This window comes from Mytilus trossulus, chromosome 7 (genome assembly GCF_036588685.1).
Source record: "Mytilus trossulus isolate FHL-02 chromosome 7, PNRI_Mtr1.1.1.hap1, whole genome shotgun sequence".
NCBI lineage: Eukaryota > Metazoa > Mollusca > Bivalvia > Mytilida > Mytilidae > Mytilus > Mytilus trossulus.
Window position 1 is genome coordinate 70,321,296 of NC_086379.1, and position 21,515 is coordinate 70,342,810.

General features: G+C 31.8%; 1 protein-coding gene across 1 annotated transcript in view; it reads left to right on the forward strand.

The window, feature by feature from the left end:
• Positions 1 to 7,654: 7,654 nt before the first annotated feature.
• Positions 7,655 to 21,515, forward strand: part of LOC134726637 (uncharacterized) — a 29,983-nt gene continuing 16,122 nt past the window's right edge. The window contains exons 1-5 of the mRNA XM_063591048.1: positions 7,655 to 7,729; positions 14,510 to 14,689; positions 16,456 to 16,617; positions 18,260 to 18,436; positions 19,755 to 21,438. Of these exons, the coding sequence (XP_063447118.1) occupies positions 7,693 to 7,729; positions 14,510 to 14,689; positions 16,456 to 16,617; positions 18,260 to 18,436; positions 19,755 to 21,438 (2,240 nt within the window). The 5' untranslated portion in view covers positions 7,655 to 7,692. The remainder of the gene's footprint in view (positions 7,730 to 14,509; positions 14,690 to 16,455; positions 16,618 to 18,259; positions 18,437 to 19,754; positions 21,439 to 21,515) is intronic.

Sequence of the window (21,515 nt, forward strand, 5' to 3'; positions counted from 1 at the left end):
AATTATTTATAATAGTAAAATTGGATTTTTTTAGAAAATTGTCAAAAATAACTCAATTCTTACCACAAATGTTTGTTTATTGCTTCACATCATGATGTGCATATTTTAGTAAAACACGTAAACACGATAAAAAAATCTATTGATTGGTAATAAGTTTTAAAAAAACCCACTAGGCATTTAACAAATGATAAACGTACAATGTGTTTTCTTCTTTTTCTTAAAACTTGAAAATCTGTTATTTGATTGAGAATTAAATTTAATAAAAAACGAGGGGAAAGAGAGGCGAAATGATCAATGAGATAAAAAGACTTGTAAGTTGAAATTGAAGTGACAATGCCAAGGCAAAAAAAGTAAAATCAATCAATAGAAAACAAGGGTATACAAACACTTATCATAGGTACCATGATACAAAACTCAAAAACAAGAAGGATAACTAAATACTGAGTAACAATTTCCCAATCAATTAAGTTGGAGTTGATCCAATCAGCTCTGGATGGGTGAAAAAAACACTTCTATGTGTGTGAATTTACGAATATGTTAGCATAGTGTGCCTGATATCTTCGTTAATATAATCAAACAGCTTTTGTAATTGCATACATTATTGTTTTAGTCAATTGTGACATTTGGTTGGTATATCTATTATTAATTTTTGTCATTTTGTAGTTTGTTCCATCATTGACTCGAGTTAATGTTTCATTGAGGCATGTCTTGCATCTTTTCAGTAGGTTCATTTTTCAAAAAGAGATCGGCATAATATAATGTAAAAATACATGAAGAAAATTAGTTCTCAATTATGTGTCTACACGTTTAATACAAGTAGAGTGCACATGTTCAACTATTTAATGAATGGCTATTATTTATTTTGAATTTACAAGTTTGATCGTTTATATCAATATACAATGTTATTTCCATTGTTTTATGCAATGAAGGTCTACATATAATAGTAATGCTGCAGCTGATTTAATAAGTTTATGTAAATAAATCGAAAAAAAAACTTCGGTTTCTTTATAGTACAATCTGAATAAAATTTGGATCTATTATAATTTTCATTCGTATAGTTCTGGACATAATGTTCAATTTCATGATGCTTGATGTATAGGGAAAACGGAAGTATTACATTTTCCCAGCATTAGGTTGGCCTTTTGTGTACCCAAGACAGGGCGAAGGAAGTCAACTTAAGAACGCTGTGATTGGATGTATTAAAGGGTACAAGTTATTTTTTTATTTATCTATTAATAACTGCAGTGTGTATATTTACAATATAAATTTTAGAATCTATTGAAATATTTTCTAGTGAATTATTCGAAAATGTTGCATAATTAGTAAAGGTTGAATCAAGTGCATTTGGTTACTATGCAATTATTCTAAAAATAGTAAAATCACGTGAAGGCCGCGTGGAGTCTGCATGCACAAAGCGTGATAGATATTGTTCGGAACCAAATTGCGTTCTGAAATTCTCTTGACTTTTTATTACTTTAACATATTCCCAATCATTTATTTATTTAGTATATTGATATATAATAAAGCCTGACGAAAGTTCATTCTGTTGTTTCGGGATTGTTCTTAAATACTCGGATACATCGGGATTTTTCAATCTCTAAATTCTGAAAATCAAGTGAAGGCTGCTTGGAGTTTGCATGCAGCAAAAAAAGTGAAACCTTTGGGAAAACAACGTAAAAGTAGCATGTTCTGACAGATTATTAGACTTAAGTGAAATGTTTTTGACATCTCTTTTGAAAAAGGTCAAAATGGCTGCCGTTGATATAGACACAGCAAAATTTGAAAAGTGAACCATTTACGGCCTTCAACAATGAGAAAATCAAATGCATTATATTTAGTTAGAATTCGTTGAAAAAATATGAAAAGTGAAGCATTTACGGGCTTCAACAATGAGCGAAACCAAATGCATTATATTTAGAAGTTGCTTTAAAAAATATGTAAAATGAAGCATTTTCGACCTTCACCAATGAGCTAATAGCAACTGTTGCCTAAAGAGTGTTTCAATGGAAGTTGCGAATTTCTGTATTCTTCCCATTATGATGTCATTGGTCTGTATTCTTTATTTTTGTTTAATTATTTTGTTAAAATTTCTTTATACTTTACCACCCTATTAGCCTTTATTTTTTATATTGGGGTATAAAAGCGTATAGTATGCATTTACAGTTTAAGATGCCATAAATAAATTAATATAATTTCTGACACTATAAATTCTGATAATAAGATATTTATTTAGGCGCTCCATATAAATAACATGATAAGAATTAATCAAGTTCATATGGACAGGTTACTCGGACATTTTTCTATAAATAGAGAATCAGGTGAAAGCTGCATGGGTTCTTATTATAGGACATTAATCACGACCAGGTCAAAAATGTTGCATAATTAGTTGAATCAAGTGCATTTGGTTACTATGCAATTATTCTAAAAAAAGTAAAATCACGTGAAGGCCGCGTGGGGTCTGCATGCACAAAGCGTGATAGATATTGTTCGGAACCAAATTGCGTTCTGAAATTCTCTTGACTTTTTATTACTTTAACATATTCCCAATCATTTATTTATTTAGTATATTATTAATATATAATTGAACCATAAAACTAATTTTTGACTCTTCACATTGAATAATCCGCGAAGCGGATTATGTAAAATGTGAAGAGTCAAAAATTAGTTTTATGGTTCAATAAAATCAAAATAAAATTATTGCCATTCATTATAAATAAATTTCTATCAAAAATAAGGGTCAAACAACTTTTGATATTATTTATCTTGACAATAACAACGTACACACATGTTTGCGTATGAATACACAACGTCAGAGTGGGCGTGTCGCCATTAAAATTGGCAACATTGAAAATAAAACTAATAATTTTAACCAATCAGAAGACAGTAAATACACAAAATTTATTTATATCTGTATGTTGTATGGAGTTTCAACATAATAAATAATGAATGCAAAATTGATAATCAGTTGAAGAGTTGATGTATTGAAGATTACCAATACTGATTTATTAAGTTAAATGTATAATGATAGAAAAAAAAAGTTGATATTCTTCATGATTTGTGCTTTTACGTATTTTAGTTTGTAATATAATGAAATGTGATATTGTTTCATTTGTCATGATCCGCCGTAACATTTTTGTTTGTTTTGTTTGAAAAATAAATTAAGGTTCCTTACTTGTAAGGTGTTTTTGTTTATTTACATTAAGATGAAGTTTAAGAACTGAATTAACTGATGCACACATTGGTAAAAAGAAAAGTGCCACACGAAAATATATATATTCTTTATTGCAATGAAGGTTTATTCAATTCTATAAATCCAGTATTAACTGAAAAGGTATCCAATGTAACGGCATGTAATGTTGCGTCTGTCCCTAGTCATCTGGCCTTTGGTAGGCTTATTTGATTGTTTAAATACTTTATTTTGGTCCATTTATGGGTTTCGAAGCTCTGTGATGTTCACTTTTTAAATATTTTGGAAATAAGTATTCTTCTAACTAACTATACAGTTATACAGTCAAATTACAGGCAAACAAAGACGCTGATGTACTTAATTTGAAAAAAAGATCTTCTACAACAATAAGTTATCATGGAAACAAAATGATATAAAAGTTTCTTAACAGCTGTTTGATAATGGTTAAATTGCTATTTCATTTTAAATCATAATGATACGTAAATGTATACAAATAATTTTATTTAAAACTAAGAGGTTCAGTTCCACTTATTTATAATTGTTCCGGACCATATGAGTATCTGGACCATACGCGTATGGTCATGACCATATGGGTATATACTCATATGGTCCGACCATACGCGTATGGTCGGACCGTACGCGTATGGTCGGGGTAATCAACACGTATACTTTTAAACTCTTCATTAGGTGTGACCCTTCTGATTGTTACGTCACTAAAATGTCATTTTATGTATATTAAAAAGAAATATTAAAAAAAAAACAGTTTCGCACAGTTAATATTTCTTACTATTTGTAAGTACAATTATAAAAAGATGCCAAAATTAAATGAACATATTGTACAAGGAATTTTATTGTTTAAAGTAGGTGACATCACCGGCAAGGATCATGATATTTTTTAAAGATCATGATATTTTTTAAGACATTTTAAAAGTAAAATATTAAAAGTGTATGTTTCTTTATTTTTTCTATTCCTTTTTTCTATACTTCTATTTAATCTTAAAATTATAAGACGGTAAAATAGCATTTAAGAGCCATGAAATAGCCACTGTCTTTATCTAAATTGATCTGTGAAATTCATTTTACGATATTGGAGATCTAGAGTTTCTCAAAAACACCGTAGACACATCGGAATTGTCCGAGTCGATATCACTGCACGCAGCCAAAACAAGCAATCTCAGAAAAACTACATGTATGGTACCGTGTTATTTTCATTTTAAGTATACAAAAGCATACACGTATACAATTAGCGATGAAAACTAAGATCAACTGACTGTGGCATCAATATTTAATGTTTATGTAGCTTTTGACATGTAAAATTAATACATTTTTTTGTAAACACATTTGTTTTTAAGCTAAATTTTATTGTATTATTTCTATTGTAAATTTGAAAAAATACCTATATGGTCCAAATACTCATATGGTCCGGCCCGTTAATAACCAAACGAGTATAATACTCATATGGTCCGACCATACGCGTACGGTCGGACCATACGCGTATGGTCGGACCATATGAGTATACGCATATGGTCATGACCATACGCGTATGGTCCAAATACTCATATGGTCCGGAACATAATCAAAAGACAATCACGGTTTAGTATTTATAAACTTTCTACAACTCATTGACATTGTTATACACAATTATTTATTAGATTCAGAATCCAGTCAAACTATAAGATCTAAATTGATAACAAAAGACAGCATTGGCTGTTGAACAAAAAAACCAGTAGGATATCGTTGTTCAATAGTCATCGATCGATTAGGCAACATTAAATCCTCGCCACAAATGAAAACCGAGGTAAACACATCAACTATAAGAGGAATACAAAAGGCAACAGAAACACTGAACTGCTACGAGGTCATGTTTTTCTCTGACTGTTTATGACTTTTTTACACTAAATCCATTGGCTGTTGGATGTGTACGGACTGATAGTTTAATCTTAGATGCATGATTTTTTATTAGTTGTTAGTGGCTTTGAACTAGCTTTCAGATAACTGCGAGTACTCTCAGATCTGTTCATTGTGTCTTTTTTGGTCGGGATGTATAAGTACCCGGCCACGTCTACTTGTATTTTTGTCCATCTGATGAAATAAGCCTTTTTCAACTGATTTTTATATTTCGTTCTTATACCACTGTCCCAGGTTATGGGGAGGGTTGGACTCGCGCTAACATGTTTAGCCCCAACATATTACTTATGTATGTGCCTGTCCCAAGTCAGGAGCCTGTAATTCATTGGTTGTCGGTTGTTAACGTGTTACATATTTGTTTTTCGTTAAAACTTTTTTTATAAATAAGGCCGTTAGTTTTCTCGTTTGAATTGTGTCTTATCGGGGCCTTTTATTGCTGACTATGTGGTATGGGCTATGCTCATTGTTGAAGGCCGTATGGTGACCTATTGTTGTTAATGTCTGTTTCATTTTTATCTCTTGTGGACAGTTATCTCATTGGAAATCGTACCACATCTTCTTTTTTATACAAATAATAACGCCAACAAACATTGAACATACAATCAAACTCGCTGTTCTACCTCAGAGGTAATGGTTATAAATACATTCGGTCCTAGCACTTACGATATTTCAATCCTTTATGGGTAAATTTCACGTACATGAACAAAATACAAAAATAAAAAAAACAATAAATGTGCTTGCTTAATTTGATATATGACTATTTGTGCTTCTTTGTTATATATCACTCATCGTTGTCAATATAATGGAATTTGATACGACTGTCATACAAGTGAGAGATTAAGCTAGATATAAACCCAAGTTCATTCCACCATTTTTTACATAGGAAAATGTCTGTGCCAAGTCAGGAATATGACAGTTGTTATCTATTCGTTTGATGTGTTTGAGATTTTGATTTTGCCATTTGATTACAGACCTTCTATTTTGAATATTCCTCGGAGTTAAGTTTTTTGTGATTTTACTTCTAACATTCACAGTATAAACATATATGACAGATTTATTTTTTTAATCAATGGAACAAATTTGAAATCCAGCAGTTCTTTAGAATAGACTAAATTGCACCATCCTGTTCTCAAATTCACTCAATGTATATATTTAATTTTTTCATGGCCTAAACGACACAAAGGGGGATAAAAAGAAACCAATGACATGGTTACCATTGTAATGGGACAATTACATTCCAACATTTAAAAAGAAAAAGCTGTCGCAGTTCTTTTAACTCATTTCATGAAATATTTTGTATACATATAAACTCTATTGATGGTATTTCTATCTGATATCATTGTTAAAAAAAACACACACCTCACTAAAAATTCATGACGCCTCCTTGAACCCTTTTGAGAGGTTTATTTTGGTAACATGTCGATAACGTTGCACCTATATTGATAATATCAACAGACTTCAGAATATCAATGGCAAAGAATGTCAATAAATTATAGATTATAACAGGCAAAGAATGTCAGCAAATAACAGATTATAATGGGCAAAGAATGTCAACAAATTATGAATAAGTATAAGGGGCAAAACAGATAATTAAATTACAGATTATAACATGCAAAGAATGTCAACAAATAAAAGATTGTAACGGAAAAAGAATGTCAACAAATTATAGATTATAACATGCAAAGAATGTCAGCAAATAACAGACTACAACAGGCAAAGAATGTCAACAAATTATAGATTATAACCTGCAAAGAATGTCAACAAATCAAAGATTGTAACGGACAAAAAATGTCAACAAATTATAGATTATAACGGGCAAAGAATGTCAGCAAATAACAGACTAAAACGGGCAAAGAATGTCAACAAATTATAGATTATAACATGCAAAGACTGTCAACAAATAAAAGATTGTAACGGACAAAGAATGTCAACAAATTATAGATTATAACATGCAAAGAATGTCAACAAACAACAGATTATGAAGGACAAAGAATGTGAACAAATAAATAAAAGATTATAACGGACAATGAATGTGACAAAAAAAATTATAACGGGCAAAAAGTGTCAACAAATAACATACTATTACAGGCAAAGAATTGAACAAACAACAGATTATAACGGATAGAGAATGACAACAGATACTCTTTATAGCTTGTCCGCCAAAGTACTAAAACATAAATACACATTGAGTGAGAACCTTGAACTCCCGCACTCAAAGCGGACACGCTTTCACAAGACCGATGTGGTGGATTCCAAAATGTAAAAGTTTCAAGTCTAATGGGACCACCGCCCGAAGAAATAATTTGTTCTTAAGTAGCAGTTATATTTGTTTTAATAGTTACAATACTTTTACTTAATGGGTAATTGTTTTATGGACATTTGTTTTGTTTAAATGGTATCTGGGATTGGTTTTCAATTATCTGTTCAATAATTTCTAACGTCAATTTGATATTCACTTATCATTGGACAGAAGAAACTCAAGTATATTTGATTTCTAAGTTACAATATCTACAGCAAAGTGTTAAAAGTAGCCCTGTTATTCTCTAAAAGGTGACGAATAGTTGATGTTATTTTTTTTTGTATAATGTAATAAATACATGATGAGGACAATTTACTGGTTTCTACTGATTACAAGTAAGTATTTTAACCACACATTTCTGATTGTTCATGTTTTGTGTAAATGTCCATATTTGAATTTAAATGGAAGCACTGGAATTAAAAATAAAAGAAATACGAAATACTCGATCAGCAATAAAAGTGCTGTTTCTCTTTTTCATGTGTTTTTTTTTCTCATGTGCACGTACATGTACTGATTTTGTTTTGTTGATGGATACCCCATGGCTTTTCTTTTCAATTACGTCACTTACATCTTAGAATCTCTCCTATTCGTCTCTGTCGAACAAGTTATAACTTTGAGGGTAAGTTAAAATTATATGTACCTAGACTTGTCATTAAGTTGACATAGTATGTACCTAGACTTTTCATTAAGTTGAATAGTATGTACCTAGACTTGTCATTAATTTGACATAGTATGTACCTAGACTTGTCATTAAGTTGACATAGTATGTACCTAGACTTGTCATTAGGTTGACATAGTATGTACCTAGACTTGTCATTAAGTTGACATAGTATGTACCTAGACTTGTCATTAAGTTGACATAGTATGTACCTAGACTTGTCATTAAGTTGACATAGTATGTACCTAGACTTGTCATTAAGTTGGCATAGTATGTACCTAGACTTTTCATTAAGTTGAAATAGTTTTTGATGTGCCGCTTAATTTTCTGCGTGAAAAACATACATTCAAAATTTTAGGAGAACTATAATAAATATAAAGACAATAACGTAAATCATTGTTAGCAATTTCCTAGGAGACTGGATAGCTAACGAGATCGCTACTTCCGAATATGACGATTTTCAGTTTTAGCATTTGGAAAAGTCGCTAAAAAAATATTTCTATTTATTTAGGAATATTAACTTTAAAATTAGAAATTAAAACGTTTTGCTCTTTAACGTATGCATAAAGTTATATACATTGAATATGCGTTGTTATTCCCGATTGCAGTGCATGTCCAACATTACAACCCTTATAGACAACATCATGCCAAATTGACGAAACGGTGCAATGAAATATAAGTCCACGAAAACTAAAAACTGATGGTTTGAGAAACTCATATCAGTGCAAAATCGAACGAAAATTCCGATGTCCTGCTATGGCAGTTAATACATGTTCCATTTAAGGTACCAAAAGTGGTACTCTTCTAAAATGAAATATTCCCTGGTCTAACTCGATGAGATACCTATAGTAGAATATAAGGACGTAATTGGGCGTTTTTCAATAAAAGCGTAACTTTCAGACCTAAATGAAAATGGAAAATCAACTTGTCTAAAATTTAATTTCAAGAGTTAATTTGAATACCTCCATTATAGACCTGTTTGTATTTAAATTAAATATTCTTTCAAATGATATTATTTTCATAATTAGGTACTGTTTCGTAGGGGACTTTTATAAAACTGTTTATTGGCAAATTTTGATGACTTCGTTTCGTAGTGGACATTTTGCGAGGGACACACCTTCCGAAACTAAAAATCCTATTTGAAAGCTTTTTATTAAAATATGTTGGCTCTGAACATACTTTTGAATTATTAAAGAACTTATGTAAAGTAAAAATGACATTTATTTCTTCATTTTTTTACGATATTTTAGAGTATCAATGTTGAACAGGCGGTCTAGGGACATGCCATTTTGGTGGTTTTGGACCATTCAGGAGTCAATATCTTATCAATCCCTCTCAAAATAAACTGTTTCTTGGCTTAAAAATGTTAAATCTAATTCAATGTACTGACTGCACAAAAAAATTACTTGCAAAAATCAAACACATTTGGCTGGGACAAGAAAACACGTTTTTATTGAAAAACGCCCAATTATGATAATAAGAAATAAAAAAAATTATTAAGGTAATGTTAGTTGGCACAACTTTTTTGAATTTTGAATCCTCACTGCTCTTTAACTTTTAATTTGTTTGGCTTTATAAATATTTTGATATGAGCATCACTGATGAGTCATATGTAGAAGGCCCGCGCGTCTGGCGTACTTAATTATAATCCTGGTACCTTTGATATCTATTGATATTTTGATTATAGCCAATAATAAGTTTTTTTTTTTAATTCACTGATATAAATACAATTTATCATATACTTAGACTAAATAACATATGATTTTTACTGTATGATAATATCATTAAATCAACGTAAATTCCATATTTTTTCGAATTGGTGCTTAGCGGGCTGATATGAAAAGTTTATCACATGCTTCGAGTGTTATCACATGCCTTTCCGTAACGTTATCGCATGGCTTTCCGGTGATGCTCGGCAAATTCCGGAAAATATACCTCAATGCTACATTTTCACTAAAAAACTTACAAAGTAGTGTACAATCTCAATTTTATTAAAGAAACAATTATTTGGATACTGGAAAGTATATTTTGTAAAATAATAAATAAAAAAAAAAAAAAATCAAATTATTAAATAAATGCGTTTTTTAAAAGTTTCAAACATAATTTAGAAAGTTACGTTAAAAAGTTCACTTTTTCAAACTCCATATTAAAATGGGTTTTTTTTTCTGTTGAGGCATCTGATAGAAAGATTTCATATCGAATGCACTAAATTTGGAGTCCGACGTCCGTGAACTTTTCACTCTTTGAGCTTCTATTTGGGAACCACATAAAATGATCAATATATGAATCTGTGATTTTTCTCCATTGTTGAAGCATATGATAAAAAGATCATAACATGTTATTTTTCATATCGCATGTATTATCAGCCCTCGGTCAATATCAGCCCTCGAGCCATGCGGCTCTTGGGCTGATATTGAACCTACGACTGATAATACATGCGATATGAAAAATGCGATGTAATAATCTGATATTATCATATACTTAGACTAAATAACATATGATTCTTACTGTATGATAAAAGCATTACATTAAACGTTAATTCCATATTTTTCGAATTGGTGCTTAGCGGGCTGATATGAAAAGTTTATCACATACTTCGATTGTTATCACATGCCTTTCCGTAACGTTATCGCATGGCATTCCGGTGATACTCGGCAAATACCGGAAAACACACCTCAATGCTTCGTTTTCAGTGGAAAACATTACAAAGTAATGTACAAAACAATTATTTAGATACTGGAAAGTATATTAAGTAAAAAAAAAAAAAAAAAAAAACGAAGAAAAAAAAAAAAAATAATAAATAAATGTTTTTTTTAAAGTTTCAAACACAATTTAGAAAATTACTTTAAAAAATTGACTTTTCGAAACAGTGTTCATTATGGATATTGTTGAATAACTTTTTTTGTCGGTTTGTACATATTTAGATATTTTTCTCTTCTGTTTGGGTACAATGTATACGATAGAAAGATTTCATATCGAATGTACTATATTTGGCGTCCGACATCCGTAAACTTTTCACTCTTTGAAGTTCTATTTTTAGAACAACGTAAAAGAATCAATTATATATGAATCTGTTATTTTTCTCCATTGTTGAAGCATATGATAAAAAGATCATAACATGTCATTTTTCATATCGCATGTATTATCAGCCCTCGGTCAATATCAGCCCTCGAGCCATGCGGCTCTTGGGCTGATATTGAACCTAGGGCTGATAATACATGCGATATGAAAAATGCCATGTAATAATCTGATAATATGATACATGTGTGTGCCAAAACCTGTTGTTTGGTTTCAAAATAGAAATTTTATATATTGTTAATAGTATTTTATTTGATATTGTTTAGCATATGCTAGCTATGCATTTTAATGGTCTCTTATAATACAGTATAGAATGGCTCTCATTTATTTAGTACTATACTTTTTTACAATGTTTAAATACTGATTGATTTCTTGAGAGATGGGTCTTTGATAAAATATAGAATTTGGATCTGTAACACAGATATTCACCAACAGTCCGCAAACCCATGAAGATCAAACTAATGTTATGATAGGGGATGTCTATATATAACTGTACTCCCTTAAAATCAAGAGACAATCTTGGAAAAAAAATCAAACTTAAAAACAGTTAAAAGATCCCTCGTTGTGATTAAAAAAAATAAAACTATATCAATAAAGAAAATCTCATAGTATCTAACCTTAAATACTTCAGCACATACAGTTTATCAAAATATCAATTTAATATTTGTTTCAAAATGTTTCTTTTAAAAGCTCTTTTACCTAGAAATTGAAACATATAAAATCTAAATAATTGAAGATGTTATGTTACAAAAAGTTGATTGACTTTTAGTATTGTTGGAATCTCTAAATTGAAATATTGCAAATCAATACTGCTTGTTTAATCTGGTAAAATAATTCAATTAACTATTGAAAACTTTATTATTGGTTTATTATTACTTTGTTTACACTTTTGATATAAGTAAATTTACATACTTATGATTTACCGGTGACAGTTTTAACTACATTATGTCAGGGCCATTTCATTAAGTTCTTCGACGTTCCCAAACATATCACAAAAATCACACTAATGTTATTAAGGATTATTTATTATCGAGCATTTAAAATGAACATTTTAATTCATCGTTCTAAAGTTCTTATAAATATTTGCATCCGGAAACACATGCATAATCATAATCTGTTAAATAAGAAATAACAATTATTTACTCGTCATGCCTCACCACCCTTAACAAAACCAACCAGAAAACAATAAAAAAGAGCAAGCCACAAGGTAAAGTGAGGGTAATTTCACTCACTTTTCAAATAAATTAGATTTTAAAATATCAATAGACAAGGAAAAAAAGTTTTAAAAATTATGTCGGGTTATTATCATTAAAAAAAAATCATTTTTTTCATAAATAAGGCCGTTAGTTTTCTCGTTTGAATTGTTTTACATTGTCTTATTGGGGCCTTTTATAGCTGACTATATGCGGTATGGGCTTTGCTCATTGTTGAAGGCCGTACGGTGACCTATAATTGTTCATGTTTGTGTCATGTTGGTCTTTTGTGGATAGTTGTCTTATTGGCAATCATACCACATCTTCTTTTTTATATTATTTCACTCAAAGATACCTTATTTTACTTTTTGAGTACATTGTCAATATTGATTTTCGCAACTTGTCAACATGTTGCAGAGGCGGATCAAGCCATATTTAAAGGGAGGGTCCAACCATATGTTCCTATTTAAAACCATTGATCGTCTAAAAATGGGGTTTCAACCCCCGGAACCCCCCTTTGGATCCGCCACTGTCATGACATGTCCGTCACTGCTAATAGTCTGAATCAATCTATGTATGTATCATTGTCATTTTGCTTAGTTTCATATATTACCTATTCTTACATCGTACTCGGACTTCTTTCAAACTGCTCTGTGTTTTATTCTGTATTGGCTAGAGTTATACGGAGATATTTGAATTCTCACTAAAATGTCAAACCCGCCGCATTTTTGCACCTGTTCCAACTCTGGAGACTCTGGTCATTTTCACTGAAAAAGTACAAATTTTCTTTTAAAGGTCAGCTGGTGTCCACTTCCGGGTGCGGGATTTTCTCGCTGTGATGAATACCCATAAGTAGCCTTCGACTGTAATATGCTCTTTTGTCGGGTTGTTGTCGCTTTGACATATTCCCCATAACCATTTCGAGTTGCATTAAACAACTCTTACTTACAAACACAGAGAATTAACGCAACATAAATATACTTTCAATATGCAAATGTATATAAATTATGTTTTGATGAGCCCCATATTTAATCACTGACTAGATACTAGCGTGATAGATCCTAGAGCCTTTGTATTTTAACGGTCACGATGATGAAATTGTATCCCACGGAAGCGTAATAGCGCCACACAACTTTTTTTAAAAATATTTCTTCCTATGTTTGCGGTATAACGCAAACATTTGTTTTATCTTATTTCTTAGTTAAGATTCAAAGGAAACAGCAGTTATTAATGGAGGAGGCTGTATATTATAAAATTTATCACCTTTGTACTCATTGCAAAGTCAAATGGTTGAATATTTAGAACATATCATTGACTAATAACGAGCAGAATAATATATGAAGAAGGTGTGGTAAATGTATGAGTGCCAATATGAAAATCTCCATCTTCAACACGGATCACTGGCTCACATCGAACAGTAAACTATAAAGGCCCCCATAATTGACATCCATGATACTACTAGTATATATATTACAAAGAAAACTGAGTAAAATGAAGCTTTACCGAAGAAAATAACAGATCAACCCAGCTAATATAGCTATAACCGAAAATAAACATACATCCAAAGTAAGCTCTCGTTTGATGACAATGTTAAGTTGGTTAGATTAAAAATAGCTACTCTTTGGCAATAAATGTATGGTATGAAGATGTTTTATTAATAAAAGTATGTTCTTTCCATTCAAATTGCTACCCAAGCATCTGAAAAATACTTCACTATATTGAAATGAAAAATTCAATTACTTTTTATCAAATAATCTTTATCATATTCTGAGATAAAAAAAACAAATGTTTCTTTATTAATGATTTGGCCATGTATTTATGTTTTTTTCTTTCTTATAGACTAGTAAATCACAACCGAAATTAATGACAGACGGACATATATACGAAACTTAATGAATTATTGAAATCAAGATGTTTGCGTTATTTCACAAAGGTTTGCGTTTATCGCAAATGTTTTGCGTTTAACGCTAAGGTTGCGTTATATGGCAAATATTTGCGTTAAAACGCAAACATAGGAAGAAATATTAAAAAAAAAGTTGTATGGCGCTAAAACGCTTCCGTAGTATCCTGCAGAAGATATTGGTGTACAGAGACATTGACATTTAAATAAATGATTTTGTACTGCTGTTATTTGAAAGAAAAACAAGTTATAAATAAGGTTGTGTATCACATCATTTTTGTTTTAGGCCAGGCATTTAGTAAAGAATCCATAATCACATGGGACGAATGGGGTAATTGTCAACCTAAGCACGGAAGTCTAGACAAAACATGTTTGGGGACGCAGTCAAGGAATGGAAGAGAGACAGACAAAAAGGGAGAGGAAAAAAGGAGTTTTTCAGAATCTAGAGATTGTTTTATAACTACAGGTATGGTCATCTGAAATTGTGTAGTAAAATTTCAGTTATTGTGATTTGAAAATACATGACCAAATGTTTTTTAAAGTTTAATAAACTATACTTGGTACTTTTTTTGGTAAGCATTAGTTATATATCAGACAAAAGTACTATTTGTTTGTCTAATGGTATAATGCTGTTATATTTTTCAATTCAGCACATTATAAATGGACATTCGTAAATAAGACAGCGATCTAACAACAAAGAGGTTTTTGATACCAAAACGTCATTTAAAAACTTTGAGGGTTAGACTTTGAACAATGTTGGAGATCAGAATGGAAATTCGTGTTGGTGTCGATCGCTAGGAAATACGATAAAAATAATTCTAAAAGTACATTTACAAGTATCAGATACACAACAACAAGTGATCAGATACTGTTCATTTGTTTTTTATCATTATTATACGAATTAGAATCGAAAATTCTATCATGCCATGCTCTATTCCAATTCTTACATGGGAAAGCATTATATTTGTCAACATTTTACACCTCGCTTACGCTCGTTACACTTATATTGACAAATTGAAAAAAATAAGGGACCGTACGGCCTTCAACAATGAGAAAAATCCGTACCGTGTAGTCGGCTTTAAAAGGCCCCGAAATGAAAAAATCTGCAGCAATTCAATTAAGAAAACGTATGGCTACCCATATTAAAATGAGCATAGAGCAAGACATGAACTCTTAAACATTCGCTCATAAAAAGGGTAGTCATATAATGTGTCAAGCAACGGTATGTAATAAACGCCAATGCGATATCAAATTAATAAATACCCGAGTAAATACCATAAGGACAAAGCAGTGAACATCTTACAATCAAAGGTCAACGCCCGACCATCAACAACTCAATACACCAAAATAATGTAAACTAAGTAAGGTCACGGATTAACTAAACATTGTAAATGTAGAAATCAAATCAGATGTTAAAATCAAACAGAGGTCAAACATATAAAACTAATTTAAGAAAGAACGAAATTAATTATGGTAGTTAACAATGTTGAATCTTAATAACTGCAAAGAAGGTCAAATTCTGTGACATTACATTACTTTACTATTTTGATAGATATACAAACTGTTTATACCACGTGACATTACATTACTATGATATTTTGATCGATATACAAACTGTTTATACCATGTGACATTACATTACTATGATATTTTGATAGATATACAAACTGTTTATACCATGTGACATTACATAACTATGATATTTTGATAGATATACAAACTGTTTATACCATGTGACATTACATTACTATGATATTTTGATAGATATACAAACTGTTTATACCATGTGACATTACATTACTATGATATTTTGATAGATATACAAACTGTTTATATCATGTGACATTACATTACTATGATATTTTGATAGATATACAAACTGTTTATACCACGTGACATTACATTACTATGATATTTTGATCGATATACAAACTGGTTATACCATGTGACATTACATTACTATGATATTTTGATAGATATACAAACTGTTTATACCACGTGACATTACATTACTATGATATTTGATCGATATACAAACTGGTTATACCACGTGACATTACATTACTATGATATTTTGATCGATATACAAACTGGTTATACCACGTGACATTACATTACTTTACTATTTTGATCGATATACAAACTGGTTATACCATGTGACATTACATTACTTTACTATTTTGATCGATATACAAACTGTTTATACCACGTGACATTACATTACTTTGATAGCTATAGTAGATGGTGGTTACACGGCCTGGGGCACATGGGACGATTGTACATATTATTGTTATGGAGCAACCTCGAGATACAGAACGTGTCATGATCCTACACCATGTAATGGCGGGAAAGATTGTAGCGATCTCGGGAGAGACACACTAACTAAGGACTGTGGTAGGTAATAAGGGAAATATAGATTCCACAACTGCAAGTGTATTACGTCATTTCTCCACTCGAGACAGTTAAATTTTAATATTTAAAGCGCGAGGCTTGCCGAGCTTTTTAAATAATTAATATTTAAAATTTAACTGTTAAGAGTGGAGAAATATCGTTATACACGAGTCACAGTGGTGGAATCTGTTTCTCTTATGATTTTTATCTTTCCTGTTCAAAGATTTGAGGAAAGTTGTGTAGTTTTGATGTGACGTCATCAGACATGGTCGCCTTTTTGCATGCGTCACAATAAGAAAATTCAGAAGAAAACAAGAAAATTTAACGTCACAATTAAATTTCAACCAATCATTTGCCGAGAACAGATTTTTCACTAAATAAACATTCTGATCCGTTTTGGAAAAGAATGAATAAACCAAACAAATCTAAGACAGATGACGGTTAGATTCGGAAAACGATTGAACACTCACGAGGGATGATGGTTAGTTATAACGGGAAATGATTGCACACTTACGAGGGATGATGGTTAGTTATAACGGGAAATGGTTGCACACTCACGAGGGGTGACGGTTAGTTATAACGGGAAATTATTGCATACTCACTAGGGATGACGATTAGTTACCGTATAGTGGGAAATGATTAGAACTCACGACTGATGACGGTTAGTTATAAAAGAAAACGATAACAAATTTACGACAGATGACGATTAGTCATAGCGGCAAATGATTAGATATAGGAAGATGTGCTGTGAGTGCCAATGAGACAACTCTCCATCCAAATAACAATTTAAAAAGTAAACCATTATAGGTTAAAGTACGGCCTTCAACACGGAGCCTTGGCTCTCACCGAACAACAAGCTATAAATTCAAACACAGGACATTGCATTTTAATGATGGAAGACGGCAAGTTGATTCGGAATATGACTGCACACTCACAAGGGATGACTGAAGTTATAAGAGGAAAAAGTAACATTACAAAAACACTGAACTTAGAGGAAAATCAAATCGGAAAGTCCCTAATCGATGTCAATTTCAAATGACAAAACACATACAAAAACGAATAGATACCTGACTTGTTACAGACATTTTCAAATGTAGAAAATGGTGGATTAAACCTAGGTTTGTTTTTAGCGCTAAACCTCTCATTTGTACAACAGTCTCGTCAAATTCCGTTATATTTACAATGATGCGTGAACTAAACAGACACTATAATTAAAAATCAAGATTGCACACTCAGAATGGGTGACAGGTAATTATTGCATTTGAGTACGGGATGACGGCTAGTTAATTCGGAATTATATTGCACACTCACTAGGAATAGCAGTTAGTTATAACGTATAACAACTGCAAACTCGCGACATATGGTGGCTAGTTATAACGGAGAACAACTGCAAACTCGCGACAGATGATAGTTAGTTGTGACGAGAAATGATTGGACAATCACAACGTTCGATAAGTTATAACGGAAGATTGTGTAACGAGGATGGAAGAAAAGCATTTCTGGCATATTTTTGTAGGTTTTATATGATGGGGACAATTGTAGTGAGAACGGAATAGATTTAAGATGGATTTTCCAAATATATAAACAGTATATTCATATTATGATAAATACGATTGATATTGTTTATCTTGTTTTTTATCATCAGGACCAGTAGCAGGACAATGGACAGAATGGGGATCTTGGAGTAGTTGTCATATGCCACTAGGTGTCAGTGGTTACGGAACTGGTACCCATGAACGTTATCGACATTGTACAGCTCCCAGTCCTATATGTGGTGGAGACTACTGTATTGGTGATAGTATGGTTAATGAAAACTGTAGAGGTAAGATGACGCGCACAAAGTGGACGACAACTGTAAAATGCACTTTAAAACGTAGTTTTATACAAAGTCTTCAGTTATGTTATCACATTACACGCATTGATTGTATACACTGCAAATGTTGTACGGGGGTATGTCCATTGATAACGTGACAAAACGGTTCAGGTATCCCTTCCTCTAAAAAAGTTACACTTCATATAAATAAAAATCAGTACACGGAAAGTGAGAGAAAAATATGTATAACAATTGATAACAAAACACAAATACAAAAAAAACCCCAAATGGTATACAGTACTGTAAATTGTGTTGATACGCTAGAACCTTAGCTGATATAATATAACAAAACTACCAAATTCCAAGGAAATTCTAAACAAAAATCTATCAAAATTAATGACAAAATTAAAAATCCTAATACAACAAACGAATGGTAAACAACTGACATATTCCTGACATGTAACAGGCATTTCCCAGTGTAGAAAATGGTAGATCAAACCTGGTTCTACAGCTAGCCAAACCTCTTACTTGCATAACAGTCGCATATTATTTCATTAGATTTACAACATTTTGTTTCGGTTTTTAGTAAAATAGGTTGAAAAAGATCAATTTAGTTTGATATTTTAAAAAAACTGGATCGCACTTTTTGTCTGATAATTGATGGTCTTTTAAAAATGAAGTCGTATTCAGTATTACTGTTTGGTCTTTATGATGTTTTGCTGTGGATCATAACGATAAAGAAATAAAACTACAATATAAATGGAGCACATTAAGTGTACATCATGACACACATTTTTTGACAGTAAATTTGAATTAACCAGATGAAGCAAACATAAATAAGAAAAAACTTTTGGATTTAATCGTGTCAAATCATTGTTTTTCGAGCTGAGACTCAGATTCACATTCAATCCTGAAATTTTTTATGAGTTTATTTGCATAAACTGATTATATGTGAGTTTCACGTATATTAGTTAGGATGAGGTAGAATTCAGTTGATTTGCTCATGAGATTCACACGAATTTAAATTCATGTGAGTGAAATGTCCCTGTGTAGTACAATAATTCATCGCACGTCCAAACAAAAAAAAATTAAATAAAAAAAATGATAATACAAATGTATGCCACAAAGCAACATTACTACTACTACGATGAATGAATTGCTCATGACTTTAAAAACGGCCGAATTAAAAATTGACGGGGATAAACATCTGACAGCATGACATGCAAAAAGAATAACAAACGAAAAAACTTACTAAAAGACAACATACAAATTGCACGGGTTGTGAATATTATATGTCCTTATAATGTGATCTTTCTTATATCTTCAGTTGTACCTCCTTGTTTTAATTATCCGATGTTTAGTAAGAAATTTTTACGCCTTGAATCTCCAATGGAGATTTATACGTCATCAAAAGTAGACATATATTTACGTACTCAAAACAAATGTGCACCGGAAACCATTATCCACACTTATTACGAGTTATATAAAATACACAATGAAACAACAGAGATTCAGATTGGAGAAACACAATGGAATCTAAAGTTCGTTTTTAATCCAGGAGAACTTGAAATAGGTTTTTATCGTTTATATGCAAGAATCGGATACCCTGATGAGGCAATGGCCTTCTGGATGGAAGAATCAATGTTTGTTCATATAACCCATCCACCGCCACACGCCTTTATTAAAGGTGGGGACGGAAGGACCATTGGAGAAGGAGATTTGGATTTCGATGCCAACTCAGTGTCGTACAGTGTAGATAAAGGTCCCGGTAATCCCACCGGACTAACCTTCCAATGGAAATGTCTCAATTTTATGACGAACAATTTATACAATTTACTACAGTTTAATCTTGATCCTGTCACGGCATTTAACGACTCATCAGAAGTATATAAAAAGAAATGGTACGAAACTAGTTATATACAGTATATAGACGACGAAGTCGCTTTCATCAACGGGTCTACCTTGTATTCAGTTGTTAAAAGACTAAGAAATGCAAACACTACATGTTTACTAGGAGGACATATTTATGTAAAAACTGAACTTGAAAGATACACAAGCCAAGCACCTAGCCATGATAGTAGTACAGAAGTATATAGCCAAGCACCTAGCCATGATAATAGTACGGAAATATACAGTCAATCACCTGAAAACAAAACTTTTGGTGTTTTCACTACCACTGTATCATATAACATCTCTAGTAATACTCTGGCAACGACATTGGCGCCCATGTATGAATTAAAACCTCTAACAAAGTTTTATGATATAGACTATATGTATGAAATGGAGTTTAACCCAAGACGAGAACTAAGTACAGCATCTGTAATCCCTGTTGAAACACAAAGTATTCTTGTGAAGAACGAACTGTTAGAATTTCTTGCATCATTGTACGACGAAGACTCTGAAACGTTTCGATTGGACACGATTGACTTTTTTAAATATCTCTCGGAAAGTTCATTAACACTCAACAGTTTGTTTCAAGTCGGTGATTTACCGGGATTACCGCCAAGCGCTAATGGTACGTTTTTTGAAGATTTAAATCATTGGCTTGAGAATGCGGAACTTTCAAAGTCTATTTCAGATAACTTACTTACTTTGATTAGTGATTTCAAATTAATTCAGCCACATATAACGAGAGCAATAGAATTAGTAGACATAATAGGTATAGAAGCCTTTTTCCAACTCAAAATTGACGATTCGGGAAAATGTCTCTTAGACTATGTAGGAGACATATTGGACGGGTTTATTACAATAGATTCCATGAGATGGCACGATATGAAAGAGCAGGAACTGTTCTACTTGAAATGGTTAGGGGACGAGATATTCGAAGCTAGCAGCTGTCCGCTTTTCAATGATTCTGATAACGGACATGGAAATCTGACTGTCACGTCACAGGATGTTTTAGACGGAATGGGGTTTCTACTTTATATAAGAGTGGAATACGACCATTCTATCAGTTACTTTATACAGCATGCGCAGTCAATACCGGGAAATGTACAGGAGGTTAAAATAGAGTGAGTATGAGGAAAGATATCATCGTGAAGAGACGCCCAACATAAGAATAAAACCCAAACTTGACTTCTGTAATTTA